This window comes from Scyliorhinus torazame, chromosome 24 (assembly GCF_047496885.1).
Source record: "Scyliorhinus torazame isolate Kashiwa2021f chromosome 24, sScyTor2.1, whole genome shotgun sequence".
Lineage (NCBI taxonomy): Eukaryota > Metazoa > Chordata > Chondrichthyes > Carcharhiniformes > Scyliorhinidae > Scyliorhinus > Scyliorhinus torazame.
In genome coordinates, this window is record NC_092730.1 from 23,442,770 (window position 1) to 23,464,773 (window position 22,004).

A 22,004-nucleotide genomic window follows, 5' to 3' on the forward strand; every position below is an offset into this window, starting at 1 on the left:
CCCCTCCCCTAACCACACACTGTACCCCCTCCCCCTAACCACACACTGTACCCGCTCCCCCTAACAACACAATATACCCCCCTCCCCTTAACCACACACTGTAACCCTCCCCCTAACCGCACACTGTACCCCCTCCCCCTAACCACACACTGTACCCGCTCCCCCTAACGATACAATGTACCCCCCTCCCCTTAACCACACACTGTAACCCTCCCCCTAACCGCACACTGTACCCCCTCCCCCTAACCACACACTGTACCCCCTCCCCCTAACCAGACACTGTACCCCCTCCCCTAACCACACACTGTACCCCCTCCCCATAAACACACACTGTACCCCCTCCCCCTAACCACAGACTGTACCCCCTCCCCCTAACCACACACTGGAACCCCTCCCCCTAACCACACACTGTACGCCCTCCCCCTAACCACACACTGTACCCCCTACCCCAAACCACACACTGTACCCGCTCCCCCTAACGATACAATGTACCCCCCTCCCCTTAACCACACACTGTAACCCTCCCCCTAACCGCACACTGTACCCCCTCCCCCTAACCACACACTGTACCCCCTCCCCCTAACCAGACACTGTACCCCCTCACCTAACCACACACTGTACCCCCTCCCACTAACCACACACTGTACCCCCTCCCCCTAACCACACACTGTACCCACTCCCCCTAACCACACTGTACCCCCTCCCCCTAACCAGACACTGTAGCCCCTCCCCCTCACCACACTGTACCCACTCCCCCTAACCACACACTGTATCCCCTCCCCATAATCAAACACTGTACCCCCTCCACCTAACCATACACTGTACCCCCTCCCCTAACCACACACTGTACCCCTTCCCCCTATCCACACACTGTACCCCCTCCCCCTAACCACACACTGTATCCCCTCCCCCTAACCACACACTGTACCCCCTCCCCCTAACCACACAATGTACCCCCTCCCCCTAACCACACACTGTACCCCCTCCACCTAACCACACACTGTACCCCATCCCCTTAACCACACACTGTACACCCTCCCCCAAACCAAACACTGTACCCCCTCCCCCTAACCACACACTGTACCCCCTCCCCCTAACCACACACTGGAACCCCTCCCCCTAACCACACACTGTACCCCCTCCCCTAACCACACACTGTACCCCCTCCCCTAACCACACATTGTTGCCACTCCCCCGAACCACACACTGCAGACCCTCCCCCTAACCACACACTGTACCCCTCCCCCGAACCACACACTGTACCCCCTCCTCCGAACCACACACTGTACCCCCTCCCCCTTACCACATACTGTACCCCCTGTCCATAACCACACACTGTGCCCCCTCCCCCTAACCACACTGTACCCCCTCCCCCTATCCACACACTGTACCCCTTCCCCCTAACCACACACTGTATCCCCTCCCCCTAACCACACACTGTACCCCCTCCCCCTAACCACACTGTACCCCCTCCACCTAACCACACACAGTACCCCCCTAACTACACACTGTACCCCCTCCCCTAACCACACTGTACCCCTCCCCCAAACCACACACTGTACCCCCTCCCCTAACCACACACTGTACCCCCTCCCCTAACCACACTGTACCCCATCCCCTTAACCACACACTGTACCCCCTCCCCCAAACCAAACACTGTACCCCCTCCCCCTAACCACACACTGTACCCCCTCCCCCTAACCACACACTGTACCCCCTCCCCTAACCACACATTGTTGCCACTCCCCCTACCCACACACTGCAGACCCTCCCCCTAACCACACACTGTACCCCTCCCCCGAACCACACACTGTACCCCCTCCTCCGAACCACACACTGTACCCCCTCCCCCTTACCACATACTGTACCCCCTGTCCATAACCACACACTGTACCCCCTACCCCTAACCACACTGTACCCCCTCCCCCTATCCACACACTGTACCCCCTCCCCCTAACCACACACTGTAGCCCCTCCCCCTCACCACACTGTACCCCCTCCCCCTAACCACACACTGTACCCCCCTCCCCATAATCAAACACTGTACCCCCTCCACCTAACCATACACTGTACCCCCTCCCCTAACCACACACTGTACCCCATCCCCTTAACCACACACTGTACCCCCTCCCCCAAACCAAACACTGTACCCCCTCCCCCTAACCACACGCTCTACCCCCTCGCCCTAACCATACGCTGTACCCCCTCCCCTAACCACACACCGTACTCCCTCCCCATAATCATACACTGTACCCCCTCCCCCTAACCATACACGTAACACCCTCCCCCTTACCACACACTGTACCCCCTCCCCCTAACCACACACTGTACCCCCCTCCCCTTAACCACACACTGTAACCCTCCCCCGAACCACACACTGTACCCCCTCCTCCGAACCACACACTGTACTCCCTCCCCTAACCACACACTGTACCCCCCTAACCACACACTGTACCCCGTCCCCCTAACCACACACTGTACCCCCTCCCCCTAACCACACACTGGACCCCCTCCCCCTAACCACACATTGGACCCCCTCCCCCTAACTGTACCCCCTCCCCCGAACCACACACTGTAACCCCTCCCCCTAACCACACACTGGAACCCCTCCCCCTAACCACACACTGTACGCCCTCCCCCTAACCACACTGTATCCCCTCCCCCTAACCACACACTGTACCCCCTCCCCTAACCATACACTGTACCCCCTCCCCCTAACCACGCACTGTGTCTCCTCCCCCTAACCACACACTGTACCCCCTACCCCTAATCACACACTGTACTCCCTCCCCCTAACCACACACTGTACCCCCTCCACATAATTATACACTGTACCCCTCCCCTAACCACACACTGTACCCCCTCCCCCTAACCACACACTGTACACCCTCCCCTAACCACACACTGTGCCCCCTCCCCCTAACCACACACTGCACCCCTCCCCCTATCCATACACTGTCCCCCCTCCCCCTAACCATACACTGTCCCCCCTCCCCCTAACCACACACTGTACCCCCTCCCCCTAACCACACACTGTACCCCCTCCCCTTAAATACACACTGTACCCTTTCCCCTAACCACACACTGTACCCCCTCCACCTAACCACACACTGTAAACTCCCCCCAACCACAAACTGTAACCCTTCCCCCGAACCATACACTGTACCCCCTCACCCTAACCACACACTGTACCCCCTCCCCCTAACCACACACAGTACCCCCTCCCCCTAACCATACACTTAACACCCTCCCCCTAACCACACTGTACCCCCTCCCCCTAACCACACACTGTACCCCCCTCCACTTAACCACACACTGTAACACTCCCGCTAACCACACACTGTACCCCCTCCCCCTAACCACACACTGTACCCCCCTCCACTTAACCACACACTGTAACACTCCCCTAACCGCACACTGTACCCCCTCCCCTAACCACACAGTGTACCCCCCTACCCTTAACCACACACTGTACCACTTCCCCGAACCACACACTGTACCCCCTCCTCCGAACCACACACTGTACTCCCTCCCCCGAACCACACACTGTACCCCCCTAACCACACACTGTACCCCCTCCCCTAACCACTCACTGTACCCCCTCCCCTAACCACACACTGTACCCCCTCCCCCTAACCACACACTGTACCCCCTCCCCCTAACCACACACTGTACCCCCTCCCCTTAACCACACACTGTACCCCCTCCCCCTAACCACACACTGGAACCCCTCCCCCAAACCACACACTGTACGCCCTCCCCCTAACCACACACTGTACACCCTCCCCCTAACCACACACTGTACCCCCTCCCCTAACCATACATTGTACCCCCTCCCCCTAACCACGAACTGTGCCTCCTCCCCCTAACCACACACTATACCCCCTACTCCTAACCAGACACTGTACCCCTCCCCCGAACCACACACTGTACCCCCTCCTCCGAACCACACACTGTACCCCCTCCCCCTTACCACATACTGTACCCCCTCTCCATAACCACACACTGCACCCCCTCCCCCGAACCACACACTGCACCCCCTCCCCCCAACCACACACTGTGCCCCCTCCCCCTAACCACACGCTCTACCCCCTCGCCCTAACCATACGCTGTACCCCCTCCCCTAACCACACACCGTACTCCCTCCCCATAATCATACACTGTACCCCCTCCCCCTAACCACACACTGTACCCCCTCCCCCTAACCATACACGTAACCCCCTCCCCCTTACCACACACTGTACCCCCTCCCCCTAACCACACACTGTACCCCCTCCCCCTAACCACACACTGTACCCCCCTCCCCTTAACCACACACTGTAACCCTCCCCGAACCACACACTGTACCCCCTCCCCCTAACCAGACACTGTACCCCCCTAACCACACACTGTACCCCCTCCCCCTAACCACACACTGTACCCCCTCCCCCTAACCACACACTGGACCCCCTCCCCCTAACCACACATTGGACCCCCTCCCCCTAACTGTACCCCCTCCCCCTAACCACACACTGGAACCCCTCCCCCTAACCACACACTGTACGCCCTCCCCCTAACCACACTGTATCCCCTCCCCCTAACCACACACAGTACCCCCTCCCCTAACCATACACTGTACCCCCTCCCCCTAACCACGCACTGTGCCTCCTCCCCCTAACCACACACTGTACCCCCTACCCCTAACCACACACTGTACCCCCTCCCCCTAACCACACACTGTACCCCCTCCCCATAATTAGAGACTGTACCCCTCCCCTAACCACACACTGTACCCCCTCCCCCTAACCACACACTGTACCCCCTCCCCTAACCACACACTGTACCCCCTCCCCCTAACCACACACTGCACCCCTCCCCCTATCCAGACACTGCCCCCCCTCCCCCTAACCATACACTGTCCCCCCTCCCCCTAACCACACACTGTACCCCCTCCCCCTAACCACACACTGTACCCCCTCCCCTTAAATACTCACTGTACCCTTTCCCCTAACCACACACTGTACCCCCTCCACCTAACCACACACTGTAAACTCCCCCCAACCACAAACTGCACCCTTCCCCCGAACCATACACTGTACACCCTCACCCTAACCACACACTGTACCCCCTCCCCCTAACCACACACAGTACCCCCTCCCCCTAACCATACACTGCACACCCTCCCCCTAACCACACACTGTACCCCCTCCCCCTAACCACACACTGTACCCCCCTCCACTTAACCACACACTGTAACACTCCCCCTAACCGCACACTGTTCACCCTCCCCTAACCACACAGTGTACCCCCCTCCCCTTAACCACACACTGTACCACTTCCCCGAACCACACACTGTACCCCCTCCTCCGAACCACACACTGTACTCCCTCCCCCTAACCACACACTGTACCCCCTTAACCACACACTGTACCCCCTCCCCCTAACCACTCACTGTACCCCCTCCCCTAACCACACACTGTACCCCCTCCCCCTAACCACACACTGTACCGCCGCCCCCTAACCACACACTGGAACCCCTCCCCCTAACCACACACTGTACCCCCTCCCCTTAACCACACACTGTACCCCCTCCCCTAACCACACACTGGAACCCCTCCACCTAACCACACACTGTACGCCCTCCCCCTAACCACACACTGTACACCCTCCCCCTAACCACACACTGTACCCCCTCCCCTAACCATACACTGTACCCCCTCCCCCTAACCACGCACTGTGCCTCCTCCCCCTAACCACACACTATACCCCCTACCCCTAACCACACACTGTACCCCCTCCCCCTCACCACACACTGTACACACTCCCCTAACCACACGCTGTACCCCCTCCCCCTAACCACACACTGTACCCCCTCCCCCTAACAATACACTGTTCCCCCTCACCGTACACTCTACCCTCTCCCCCTAACCATTCACTGTACCCCCTCCCCCTAACCACACACTGTACCCCTTTCCCCCTAACCACACACTATACCCCCTCCCCCTAACCACACACTATACCCTCTCCCCTAACCACACACTGTACCACCTCCCCCTAACCACACACTGTACCCCCTCCACCTAACCACACACTGTACCCCCCTAACGACACACTGTACCCCCTCCCCCTAACCACACACTGTACCCACTCCCCCAACCACACTGTACCCCCTCCACCTAACCAGACACTGTACCCCCTCCCCTAACCACACACTGTACCCCCTCCCCTAACCACACACTGTACCCCCTCCCCATAAACACACACTGTACCACTCCCCCTAACCACACACTGTAGCCCCTCCCCCTCACCACACACTGTACCCCCTCCCCCTAACCACACACTGTACCCCCTCCCCATAAACTCACACTGTACCCCTCCCCTTAACCACACACTGTACCCCCTCCCCATAATCAAACACTGTACCCCCCTCCACCTAACCATAAACTGTACCCCCTCCCCTAACCACACACTGTACCCCCCTCCCCCTAACCACACACTGTACCACCTCCCCTAACCACACACTGTAGCCCCTCCCCCTAACCACACACTGCAGCCCCTCCCCCGAACCACACACTGTACCCCCTCCCCCTAACCACACACTGTACCCCCAACCCTAACCAAACACTATACCCCCTCCCCCGAACCACACGCTGTGCCCCCTCCCCCTTACCACATACTGTACCCCCTCCCCATAACCACACACTGCACCCCCTCCCCCTAACCACACACTGTACCCCCTCCCCCTAACCACATACTGTACCCCCTCCCCCTAACCACATACTGTACCCCCTCCCCATAACCACACACTGCACCCCCTCCCCCTAACCACACACTGTACCCCCTCCCCCTAACCACATACTGTACCCCCTCCCCCTAACCACATACTGTACCCCCTCCCCCTAACCACATACTGTACCCCCCTCCCCTTAACCACACACTGTAACCCTCCCCCTAACCGCACACTGTAACCCCTCCCCTTAACCACACACTGTACCCCCTCCCCCTAACCACACACTGGAACCCCTCCCCCTAACCACACACTCTACCCTCTCCCCCTAACCGTTCACTGTACCCCCTCCCCCTAAACACACACTGTACCCCCTTCCCCCTAACCACACACTCTACCCCCCTCCCCCTAACCACACACTATACCTCCTCCCCCTAACCACACACTGTACCCCCTCCCCATAACCACACACTGTACCCCCTCCCCCTAACCACACACTGTACCCACTCCCGCTAACCACACACTGTACCCCCTCCCCTAACCACACACTGTAGCCCCTCCCCCTAACCACACACTGTACCCCCTCCCCCTAACCACACACTGTACCCCTCCCCATAAACACACACTGTACCCCTCCCCCTAACCACACACTGTACCCCCTCCCCCTAACCACACACTGTACCCCCTCCCCATAATCAAACACTGTACCCCCTCCACCTAACCATACACTGTACCCCCTCCCCTAACCACACACTGTACCCCCTCCCCCTAACCACACACTGTACCCCCTCCCCCTAACTGTACCCCCTCCGCCTAACCACACACTGGAACCCCTCCCCCTAACCATACACTGTACCCCCTCCCCTAACCACACACTGGAACCCCTCCCCCTAACCACACACTCTACCCTCTCCCCCTAACCGTTCACTGTACCCCCTCCCCCTAAACACGCACTGTACCCCCTTCCCCCTAACCACACACTCTACCCCCTCCCCCTAACCACACACTATACCTCCTCCCCCTAACCACACACTGTACCCCCTCCCCATAACCACACACTGTACCCCCTCCACCTAACCACACACTGTACCCCCCTAACTACACACTGCACCCCCTCCCCCTAACCACACACTGTACCCACTGCCGCTAACCACACTGTACCCCCTCCCCCTAACCAGACACTGTACCTCTCCCCCTAACCACACACTGTAGCCCCTCCCCCTAACCACACACTGTACCCCCTCCCCCTAACCACACACTGTACCCCTCCCCATAAACACACACTGTACCCCTCCCCCTAACCACACACTGTACCCCCTCCCCCTAACCACACACTGTACCCCCTCCCCATAATCAAACACTGTACCCCCTCCACCTAACCATACACTGTACCCCCTCCCCTAACCACACACTGTACCCCCTCCCCCTAACCACACACTGTACCCCCTCCCCCTAACTGTACCCCCTCCGCCTAACCACACACTGGAACCCCTCCCCCTAACCATACACTGTACCCCCTCCCCTAACCATACACTGTACCCCCTCCCCCTAACCACGCACTGTGCCTCCTCCCCCTAACCACACACTGTACCCCCTACCCCTAACTACACACTGTACCCCCTCCCCCTAACCACACACTGTACCCCTCCGCTCACCACACACTGTGCCCCCTCCCCATAATTATACACTGTACCCCTCCCCTAACCACACACTGTACCCCCTCCCCCTAACCACACACTGTACCCCCTCCCCTAACCACACACTGTACCCCATCCCCCGAACAACACACTGCACCCCTCCCCCTAACCATACACTGCCCCCCTCCCCCTAACCATACACTGTCCCCCCTCCCCCTAACCACACACTGTACCCCCTCCCCCTAACCACACACTGTACCCCCTCCCCCTAATCACACACTATACCCCCTCCCCCTAAATACACACTGTACCCCTTCACCTAACCATACACTGTACCCCCTCCACCTAACCACACACTGTAAACTCCCCCCAACCACAAACTGTAACCCTTCCCCCGAACCATACACTGTACCCCCTCCCCCTAACCACAGACTGTACCCCCTCCCCCTAACCACACACAGTACCCCCTCCCCCTAACCATACAATTAACACCCTCCCCCTAACCACACACTGTACCCCCTCCCCCAAACCACACACTGTACCCCCGTAACCACACACTGTTCCCCCTCCCCCTAACCACACACTGTACCCCCTCCCCCTAACCACACACTGTACCCCCTCCCCCTAACCACACACTGGAACCCCTCCCCCTAACCACACACTGTACCCCCTCCCCCTAACCACACACTGTACCCCCTCCCCCTAACCACACACTGGAACCCCTCCCCCTAACCACACACTGTACACCCTCCCCCTAACCACAGACTGTACCCCCTCCCCTAACCATACACTGTAACCCCTCCCCCTCACCACACACTGTACCCTCCTCCGAACCACACACTGTACTCCCTCCCCCTAACCACAGACTGTACCCCCCTAACCACACACTGTACCCCCTCCCCCTAACCACACACTGTACGCCCTCCCCCTAACCACACACTGTACCCCCTCCCCTAACCACACACTGTACCCCCTCCCCCTAACAACACACTGTACCCCTTTCCCCCTAACAACACACTGTACCCCCTTCCCCTAACCACACACTGTAACCCCTCCCCTAACCACACACTGTACCCCCTACCCCTAACCACACACTGTACCCCCTCCCCCTAACCACACACTGTACGCCCTCCCCCTAACCACACACTGTACGCCCTCCCCCTAACCACACACTGTACCCCCTCCCCTAACCACACACTGTACCCCCTCCCCCTAACAACACACTGTACCCCTTTCCCCCTAACCACACACTGTACCCCCTCCCCCTAACCACACACTGTAACCCCTCCCCTAACCACACACTGTACCCACTCCCCCTAACCACACTGTACCCCCTCCCCCTAACCAACACTGTACCCCCTCCCCTAACCACACACTGTACCCCGTCCCCCTAGCCACACACTGTACCCCCTCCCCATAAACACACACTGTAGCCCCTCCCCCTCACCACACACTGTACCCACTCCCCCTAACCACACACTGTACCCCCTCCCCATAAACTCACACTGTACCCCTCCCCCGAACCACACACTGTACCCCCTCCCCATAATCAAACACTGTACCCCCTCCCCTAACCACACACTGTACCCCCTCCACCTAACCATACACTGTACCCCCTCCCCTAACCACACACTGTACCCCCTCCCCCTAACCACACACTGTACCACCTCCCCGAACCACACACTGTAGCCCCTCCCGTAACCACACACTGCAGCCCCTCCCCCAAACCACACACTGTACCCCCAACCCTAACCAAACACTATACCCCCTCCCCCTAACCACACACTGTACCCCCTCCCCCGAACCACACACTGTACCCCCTCCCCCTTACCACATACTGTACCCTCTCCCCATAACCACACACTGCACCCCCTCCCCCTAACCACACACTGTACCCCCTCCCCCTAACCACACACTGTACCCCCCTCCCCCTAACGACACAATGTACCCCCCTCCCCTTAACCACACACTGTAACCCTCCCCCTAACCGCACACTGTACCCCCTCCCCCTAACCACACAGTGTACCCCCCTCCCCTTAACCACACACTGTACCACTCCCCCGAACCACACACTGTACCCCCTCCTCCGAACCACACACTGTACTCCCTCCCCCTAACCACACACTGTACCCCCCTAACCACACACTGTACCCCCTCCCCCTAACCACACACTGTACCCCCTCCCCCTAACCACACACTGGAACCCCTCCCCCTAACCACACACTGTACCCCCTACCCCTAACCACAGACTGTACCCCCTCCCCCTAACCACACACTGGAACCCCTCCCCCTAACCACACACTGTACGCCCTCCCCCTAACCACACACTGTACCCCCTACCCCAAACCACACACTGTACCCCCTCCCCTTCACCACACACTGTACCCCCTCACCTAACCACACACTGTACCCCCTCCCCCTAACCATACACTGTTCCCCCTCCCCCTAACCATACACGCTACCCTCTCCCCCTAACCACACACTGTACCCCCTCCCCCTAACCACAGACTGTACCCACTCCCCCTAACCACACACTGGAACCCCTCCCCCTAACCACACACTGTACGCCCTCCCCCTAACCACACACTGTACCCCCTACCCCAAACCACACACTGTACCCCCTCCCCTTCACCACACACTGTACCCCCTCACCTAACCACACACTATACCCCCTCCCCCTAACCATACACTGTTCCCACTCCCCCTAACCATACACTCTACCCTCTCCCCCGAACCATTCACTGTACCCCCTCCCCCTAAACACACACTGTACCCCCTTCCCCCTAACCACACACTATACCCCATCCCCCTAACCACACACTATACCCCCTCCCCCTAACCACACACTGTACCCCCTCCCCCTAACCACACACTGTACCCACTCCCCCTAACCACACTGTACCCCCTCCCCCTAACCAGACACTGTAGCCCCTCCCCCTCACCACACTGTACCCCCTCCCCCTAACCACACACTGTACCCCCTCCCCATAATCAAACACTGTACCCCCTCCACCGAACCATACACTGTACCCCCTCCCCTAACCACACACTGTACCCCCTCCCCTAACCACACACTGTACCCCCTCCCACTAACCACACTGTACCCCCTCCCCTCATCCACACACTGTACCCCCTCCCCCTAACCACACACTGTACCCCCTCCCCCTAACCACACACTGTACCCCCTCCCCCTAACCACACTGTACCCCCTCCACCTAACCACACACTGTACCCCATCCACTTAACCACACACTGTACCCCCTCCCCCAAACCAAACACTGTACCCGCTCCCCCTAACCACACACTGTACCCCCTCCCCTAACCACACACTGTACCCCCTCCCCCTAACCACACACTATACCCCATCCCCCTAACCACACACTATACCCCCTCCCCCTAACCACACACTATACCCCATCCCCTAACCACACACTATACCCCCTCCCCCTAACCACACACTATACCCCCTCCCCCTAACCACACACTGTACCCACTCCCCCTAACCACACTGTACCCCCTCCCCCTAACCAGACACTGTAGCCCCTCCCCCTCACCACACTGTGCCCCCTCCCCCTAACCACACACTGTATCCCCTCCCCATAATCAAACACTGTACCCCCTCCACCTAACCATACACTGTACCCCCTCCCCTAACCACACACTGTACCCCCTCCCCTAACCACACACTGTACCCCCTCCCCCTAACCACACTGTACCCCCTCCCCCTATCCACACACTGTACCCCCTCCCCCTAACCACACACTGTACCCCCTCCCCCTAACCACACACTGTACCCCCTCCCCCTAACCACACACTGTACCCCCTCCACCTAACCACACACTGTACCCCATCCCCTTAACCACACACTGTACCCCCTCCCCCAAACCAAACACTGTACCCCCTCCCCCTAACCACACACTGTACCCCCTCCCCTAACCACACACTGTACCCCCTCCCCCTAACCACACACTGTACCCCCTCCCCCTAACCACACACTGCAGCCCCTCCCCCTAACCACACACTGCAGCCCCTCCCCCTAACCACACACTGTACCCCCAACCCGAACCACACACTGTACCCCCTCCCCTAACCACACACTGTACCCCCTCCCCATAAACACACACTGTACCCCCTCCCCCTAACCACACACTGTACCCCCTCCCCATAATCAAACACTGTACCCCCCTCCACCTAACCATACACTGTGCCTTCTCCCCTAACCACACACTGTACCCCCTCCCCCTAACCAGTGTACCCCCTACCCCCTAACCACACACTGTTCCCCCTCCCCCTAACCACACACTGTACCACCTCCCCCTAACCACACACTGTACCCCCTCCCTCTAACCACACACTGTACCCCCTCCCCCTAACCACACACTGTACCCCCTACCCTTAACCACACACTGTACCCCCCTCCCCTTAACCACACACTGTACCACTCCCCCGAACCACACACTGTACCCCCTCCTCCGAACCAGACACTGTACTCCCCGAACCACACACTGTACCACTCCCCCTAACCACACACTGTACCCCCCGAACCACACACTGTACCCCCTCCCCCTAACCACACACTGTACCACTCCCGCTAACCACACACTGTCGCCCCTCCCCATAACCACACACTGTTCCCCCTCCCCTACCCACACACTGTACCCCCTCCCCATAAACACACACTGTAGCCCCTCCCCCTCACCACACACTGTACCCCCTCCCCCTAACCACACACTGTACCCCCTCCCCATAAACACACTGTACCCCCTCCCCCTAACCACACTGTACCCCCTCACCATAATCACACACTGTACCCCCTCCACCTAACCATACACTGTACCCCCTCCCCTAACCACACACTGTACCCCCTCCCCCTAGCCAGTGTACCCCCTTCCTCTAACCACACACTGTACCCCCTCCCCTAACCACACACTGTACCACCTCCCCCTAACCACACACTGTACCCCCTCCCTCTAACCACACACTGTACCCCCTCCCCCTAACCACACGCTGTACCACCTCCCCTAACCACACACTGTAGCCCCGCCCCCTAACCACACACTGCAGCCCCTCCCCCTAACCACACACTGTACCCCCAACCCTAACCAAACACTGTACCCCCTCCCCCTAACCAGACACTGTACCCCTCCCCCTAACCACACACTGTACCCCCTCCCCCGAACCACACACTGTACCCCCTCCCCCTTACCACTTACTGTACCCCCTCCCCATAACCACACACTGCACCCCATCCCCCTAACCACACACTGTACCCCCTCCCCCTAACCACACACTGTACCCCCCTCCCCTTAACCACACACTGTACCACTCCCCCGAACCACACACTGTAACCCCTCCTCCGAACCACACACTGTACTCCCTCCCCCTAACCACACACTGTACCCCCCTAACCACACTGTACCCCCTCCCCCAAACCACACACTGTACCCCCTCCCCCTAACCACAGACTGTACCCCCTCCCCTAACCACAGACTGTACCCCCTCCCCTAACCACACACTGGAAGCCCTCCCCCTAACCACACACTGTACGCCCTCCCCCTAACCACACACTGTACCCCCTCCCCCTAACCACAGACTGTACCCCCTCCCCCTAACCACACACTGGAACCCCTCCCCCGAACCACACACTGTACGCCCTCCCCCGAACCACACACTGTACCCCCTCCCCCTAACCACACACTGTAGCCCCTCCCCTAACCATACACTGTACCCCCTCCCCTTAACCACGCACTGTGCCTCCTCCCCCTAACCACACACTGTACCCGCTACCCGTAACCACACACTGTACCCCCTCCCCCTCACCACACAATGTACCCCCTCCCCTAACCACACACTGTACCCCCTCCCCCTAACCATACACTGTTCCCCCTCCCCCTAACCATACACTCTACCCTCTCCCCCTAACCATTCATTGTACCCCCTCCCCCTAAACACACACTGTACCCCCTTCCCCCTAACCACACACAGTACCCCCTCCCCCTAACCACACACTGTACCCCCTCCCCCTAACCACACACTGTACCCCCTCCACCTAACCACACACTGTACACCCCTAACTACACACTGTACCCACTCCCCCTAACCACACTGTACCCCCTCCCCCTAACCAGACACTGTACCTCTCCCCCTACCACACACTGAAGCCCCTCCCCCTCACCACACTGTACCCCCTCCCCTAATCACACACTGTACCCCCTCCCCATAAACACTGTACACCCTCCACCTAACCATACACTGTACCCCCTCCCCTAACCACACACTGTACCCCATCCCCTTAACCACACACTGTACCCCCTCCCCCAAACCAAACACTGTACCCCCCTCCCCCTAACCACACACTGTACCACCTCCCCCTAACCACACACTGTACCCCCCTCCCCCTAACCACACACTGTACCCCCTCCCCTAACCACACAGTGTAGCCCCTCCCCCAAACCACACGCTGTACCCCCCTCCCCCTAACCACACACTTGACCCCCACCGCCTAACCACACACTGTATCCCCTCCCCCTAACCACACACTGTACCCCCTCCCCTAAATACACACTGCACCCTCTCCCCCTAACCACACACTGTACCCCCTAACCACACACTGTACCCCCTCCCCCTAACCACACACTGTACCCCCTCCCCTAACCACACACTGTACCCCCCTAACCACACACTGTACCCCCACCCCCTAACCACACTGTACCCTCTCCCTCTATCCACACACTGTACCCCCTCCCCTAACCACACACTGTACCCCCTCCCCCTAACCACACACTGTACCCCCTCCCCCTAACCACACACTGTACCCCCTCCCCCTAACCACACACTGTATCCCCCTAACCACACACTGTACCCCCTCCCCGCACCCCCCTCCCCTTAACCACACACTGTACACCCTCCCCCTAACCACACACTGTACCCCCTCCCCCTAACCACAAACTGTACCCCCTCCCCGTAACCTTACACTGTACCCCCTCCCGTAACCACACACTGTACCACCTCCCCCTAACCACACTGTACCCCCTCCCCCAAACCACTCACTGCACCCCCTAACCACACACTGTACCCCCTCCCCCTAACCATACACAGTACCCCCTCCCCCTAACCAGACACTGTACCCCCTCCCCCTAACCACACACTGTACCCCCTCCCCCTAACCACACACTGTACCCCCTCCCCCTAACCACACACTGTACCCCCTCCCGCTAACCACACTGTACCCCTTCCCCCTAACCACTCACTGCACCCCCTAACCACACACTGTACCCCCTCCCCCTAACCATACACTGTACCCCCTCCCCCTAACCAGACACTGTACCTCTCCCCCTAACCGCACACTGTAGCCCCTCCCCTCACCGCACACTGTACCCCCTCCCCCTAACCACACACTGTACCCCCTCCCGCTAACCACACACTGTACCCCCTCCCCCTAACCACACACTGTACCGCCTCCCCCTAACCACACACTGTACCCCCCCACAAACCACACACTGTACCTCCTCCCTCACCACACACTGTACCCCCACTAACCACACACTGTACCCCCCTAACCATACACTGTATCCCTTCCCTCCAACCACTCACTGTACCCCCTCCCCCGAACCACACACTGTACCCCTTCCCCCTAACCACACACTGTATCCCCTCCCCCTAACCAAACACTGTACCCCCACTAACCACACACTGTACCCCCCTAACAATACACTGTATCCCCTCCCCCTAACCACTCACTGTACGCCCTCCCCCTAACGACTCTGTACCCCCTCCCCCTAACCACACACTGTAGACCCTCCCTCTAACCACTCACTGTACCCCCTCCCCCTAAGCACACACTGTACCCGCTCCTCTAACCACACTCTGTACCCCCTACCCCTAACCACACACTGTAGACCCTCCCTCTAACCACTCACTGTACCCCCTCCCCCTAAGCACACACTGTACCCGCTCCTCTAACCACACACTGTACCCCTCCCCTAACCACACACTGTACCCCTCCCCTAACCACACACTGTACCCCCTCCCCCTAATCACACACTGTACCCCTCCCCCTAATCACACACTGTACCCCCTCCCCCTAACCACACACTGTACCGCCTCCCCCTAACCACACACTGTACCCCCCCACAAACCACACACTGTACCTCCTCCCTAACCACACACTGTACCCCCACTAACCACACACTGTACCCCCCTAACCATACACTGTATCCCCTCCCCCTAACGACTCTGTACCCCCTCCCCCTAACCACACACTGTAGACCCTCCCTCTAACCACTCACTGTACCCCCTCCCCCTAAGCACACACTGTACCCGCTCCTCTAACCACACTCTGTACCCCCTACCCCTAACCACACACTGTAGACCCTCCCTCTAACCACACACTGTATCCCCTCCCCCTAACCAAACACTGTACCCCCACTAACCACACACTGTACCCCCCTAACAATACACTGTATCCCCTCCCCCTAACCACTCACTGTACGTCCTCCCCCTAACGACTCTGTACCCCCTCCCCCTAACCACACACTGTAGACCCTCCCTCTAACCACTCACTGTACCCCCTCCCCCTCACCGCACACTGTACCCCCTCCCCCGAACCACACACTGTACCCGCTCCCCTAACCACACACTGTACCCCCTCCCTCTAACCACACACTGTACCCCTTCCCCCTAACCACACTGTAACCCCTCCCCCAAACCATACACTGTACCCCCTCCCCCTAAACAGACACTGTACCTCTCCCCCGAACCGCACACTGTAGCCCCTCCCCTCACCGCACACTGTACCCCCTCCCCCTAACCACACACTGTACCCCCTCCCCCTAACTACACACTGTACCCCTCCCCCAAACCACACACTGTACCCCCTCCCCTAACCACACACTGTACCCCCACTAACCACACACTGTATCCCTTCCCCCTAACCACTCACTGTACCCCCGCCCCCTAACCACACACTGTACCCCCTCCACCTAACCACACACTGTACCCCCTCCACCTAACCACACTGTACCCCCCTAACCACACACTGTACCCCCTCCCCCTAACCACACACTGTACCCCCTCCCCCGGACCACACTGTACCCCCTCCCCCTAACCACACACTGCAGCCCCTCCCCCTAACCACACACTGTACCCCAACCCTAACCACACACACTGTACCCCATCCCCATAACCAGACACTGTACCCGCTCCCCCTAACAACACACTGCACCCCCTCCCCCTAACCACACACTGTACCCCCTCCCCCTAATCACACACTGTACCCCCTCCCCTAACCACACACTATACCCCCTCCCCCTAACCACACACTGTACCGCCTCCCCCTAACCACACACTGTACCCCCTCCACCTAACCACACACTGCAGTCCCTCCCCCTAACCACACACTGTACCCCCTCCCCCTAACCACACACTGTACCCACTCCCCCTAACCAGACACTGTACCCCCTCCCCCTAACCACACACTGTACACCCTCCCCATAATCATACACTGTACCCCCTCCCCCTAACCACACACTGTACCCCCTCACCCTAACCACACACTGTACGCCCACCCCTAACCACACACTGCACCACCTCCCCCTAACCACACACTGTACCCCCTCCCCCTAAACACACACTGTACCCCTTCCCCCTAACCACACTGTATCCCCCAAACCACACACTGTACCTCCTCCCCCTAACCACACACTGTACCTCCTCCCCCTAACCACACACTATACCCCCTCCCCCAAACCGCACACTGTCCCCCCTCCCCCTAACCACACACTATACCTAATCCCCCAAACCACACAGTGTACCCCCTCCCCCTAACCACACACTGTACTCCCTCCTTATTAACCACACACTGTACCCCCTCCCCCTAACCACACACTGTACCCCCTCCCCCGAACCACACACTGTACCCCCTCCTTATTAACCACACACTATACCCCCACCCCCAAACCGCACACTGTACCCCCTCCCCTAACCACAGACTAAACCCCCTCCCCCTAACCACAGACTAAACCCCCTCCCCCTAACCACACACTGTACCCCCTCCCCCTAACCACACACTGTACCCCCTCCCCCTAAACACACACTGTACCCCCTCCCCCTAAACACACACTGTACCCCCTCCTTATTAACCACACACTGTACCCCCTCCCCATAACCACACACTGTACCTCCTCCCCTAACCACACACTATACCCCCTCCCCCTAACCACACATTGTACCCCCTCCCCCTAAACACACACTGTACCTCCTCCCCCTAACCACACACTGTACCCCCTCCCTCTAACCACACACTGTACCTCCTCCCCCTAACCACACACTGTACCCCCTCCCCCTAACCACACTGTACCCCCCTCCCCTTAACCACATACTGTACCCCCTCCCCATAATCACACACTGTACCCCCTCCCCCTAACCACACACTGTACCCCCTCCCCCTAACCACACACTGTACCCCCTCCCCCTAACCACACACTGTACCCGCTCCCCATAATCACACTGCCCCCCCTCCCCTAACCACACACTGTACCCCCCTCCCCTAACCACACACTGTACCTCCTCCCCTAACCACACACTGTACCCTCCTCCCCTAACCACACACTGTACCCCCTCCCCCTGACCATACACTGTACCCCCTCCCCCTGACCCTACACTGTACCCCCTCCCCCTAACCATACACTGAACCCCCCTAACCACACACTGTACCCCCTCCCCCTAACCACACACTGTCCCCCCTCCCCCAAACCACACACTGTACCCCCTCCCCCTAACCACACACTGTACCCCCTCCCCCAAACCACACACTGTACCCCCTCCCCCTAACCACACACTGTACCCCCTGCCCCTAACGACACACTGTACCCCTTCCCCCTAACCACACACTGTACCCCCTCCCCCTAACCACACACTGTACCCCCTCCGCCTAACCACACACTGTAGCACCTCCCCCTAACCACACACTGTACCACCTCCCCCTAACCACAAACTGTACCCTCTCCCCCTAACCATACACTGTACCCCCTCCCCCTAACCACACACTGTACCCCCTCCCCCTAACCACACACTGTACCCCCTCCCCCTAACCGCACACTGTACCCCCCTAACCACACACTGTACCCCCTCCCCCTAACCACACACTCTACCCCCTCCCTAACCACACACTGTACCCCCTGCCCCTAACCACACACTGTACCCCCTACCCCTAACCACACACTGTACCCACTCCCCCTAACCACACACTGTACCCCCTACCCACACACTGTACCCCCTCCGAACCACACACTGTACCCCCCTAACCACACACTGTACCCCCTCCCCCTAACCACACACTGTACCCCCTCCCCCTAACCACACACTGTACCCCCCTAACCATACACTGTACCCCCTACCCCTAACCACACACTGTACACCCTCCCCCTAACCATACACTGTACCCCCTCCCCTAACCACACACTGTACCTCCTCCCCTAACCACACACTGTACCCTCCTCCCCTAACCACACACTGTACCCCCTCCCCCTGACCATACACTGTACCCCCTCCCCCTGACCCTACACTGTACCCCCTCCCCCTAACCATACACTGAACCCCCCGAACCACACACTGTACCCCCTCCCCCTAACCACACACTGTACCCCCCTCCCCCTAACCACACACTGTACCCCCTCCCCCTAACCACACACTGTACCCCCTCCCCCAAACCACACACTGTACCCCCTCCCCCTAACCACACACTGTACCCCCTGCCCCTAACGACACACTGTACCCCTTCCCCCTAACCACACACTGTACCCCCTCCCCCTAACCACACACTGTACCCCCTCCGCCTAACCACACACTGTAGCCCCTCCCCCTAACCACACACTGTACCCCCTCCACCTAACCACACACTGTACCCCTCCCCTAACCACACACTGCACCCCCTCCCCCTAACCACACACTGTACCCCCTCCCCCTAACCACACACTGTACCCCCTCCCCCTAACCACACACTGTACCCCCTCCCCCTAACCACACAATGTACCCCCCCCAACCAGACACTACATCCCAAACACTGTACCCCACCCATCCCCCACACAATACCCCGCCCCTCCCCAATCCCTGTATCCCCTCCCCGAAACACTGTAACCCCTCCCCCAAACTCTACCCCACCCCTCCCCCACTCACTGTACCCCACCCCTCCCAATCCATGTACCCTCAATCCCTGTACCCTCAATCCCTGTACCCCCTCCCCCAAACACTGTACCCTGCCCCTACTAGACACTGGATCCCCTCCCAAACACTGTACCCCTCAAACACTGTACCCCGCCCCTCCCCCAAACACTGTACCCCACCCCTCCCCCAATCCCTGCACCCCTTCCCCAAACACTGGACCCCGCCCCTCCCCAAACACTGTACCCCACCCCTACCCCACACACTGTACCCTGCCCCTCCCCCAATCCCTGTACCCCCAATCCCTGTACCCCCCAAACACTGTACCACCTCCCCAACACCATACCCCCCAAACACTGTACCCTCAAACATTGGACCCCTCAAACACTGTACCCCCTCCCAAACACTGTATGTCCCAAACACTGTTCCACCCCCACAAACACTGACACAGACAGACAGACCGTGCCAGTTTGTTCTCGCGTTATTATGCAGACTGGGGGGGATGAATAACATTGCGGGACCCCCACACCCTCCACAGTTGCCGACCTGTAAATGCGGCCAGGAAGCTTCAAGATTCGGTTCGTCCTCTTCTGGGTCAAACTCTGGGTTGTCGCTCGGGGGAAGTGTCCGGAATATGTTGACAGAGATCTGAAAAATAGAGAGTTATTCAGAAACCCATCAACACAACACAGACCGCACGCACACACACATCACAACACAGACCGCACGCACACACACATCACAACACAGACCGCACGCACACACACATCACAACACAGACCGCACGCGCACACACATCACAACACAGACCGCACGCACACACACATCACAACACAGACCGCATGCACACACACATCAAAACACAGACCGCACACACACATCACAACACAGACCGCACGCACACACACATCACAACACAGACCGCACGCACACACACATCACAACACAGACCGCACGCGCACACACATCACAACACAGACCGCACGCACACACACACATCACAACACAGACCGCACGCACACACACACATCACAACACAGACCGCACGCACACACACATCACAACACAGACCGCACGCACACACACATCACAACACAGACCGCACGCACACACACATCACAACACAGACCGCACGCACACACACATCACAACACAGACCGCACGCACACACACATCACAACACAGACCGCACACACACACACATCACAACACAGACCGCACGCACACATCACAACACAGACCACATGCACACACACATCACAACACAGACCGCACGCACACACACACATCACAACACAGACCGCACGCACACACACATCACAACGCAGACCGCACGCGCACACACATCACAACACAGACCGCACGCACACACACACAACACAACACAGACCGCACGCACACATCACAACACAGACCGCACGCGCACACACATCACAACACAGACCGCACGCACACACACACATCACAACACAGACCGCACGCACACACACACATCACAACAC

At 58.8% G+C, this 22,004-nt stretch overlaps 1 protein-coding gene across 1 annotated transcript in view; it reads right to left on the reverse strand.

The window, feature by feature from the left end:
- The window catches only part of LOC140400217 (serine/threonine-protein phosphatase 2A 56 kDa regulatory subunit alpha isoform-like), a 135,464-nt gene that overhangs the window by 106,756 nt on the left and 6,704 nt on the right, over positions 1-22,004 (reverse strand). Inside the window, exon 2 of the mRNA XM_072489686.1 lies at positions 21,049-21,150. Coding sequence (XP_072345787.1) covers positions 21,049-21,150 — 102 coding nt within the window. The remainder of the gene's footprint in view (positions 1-21,048; positions 21,151-22,004) is intronic.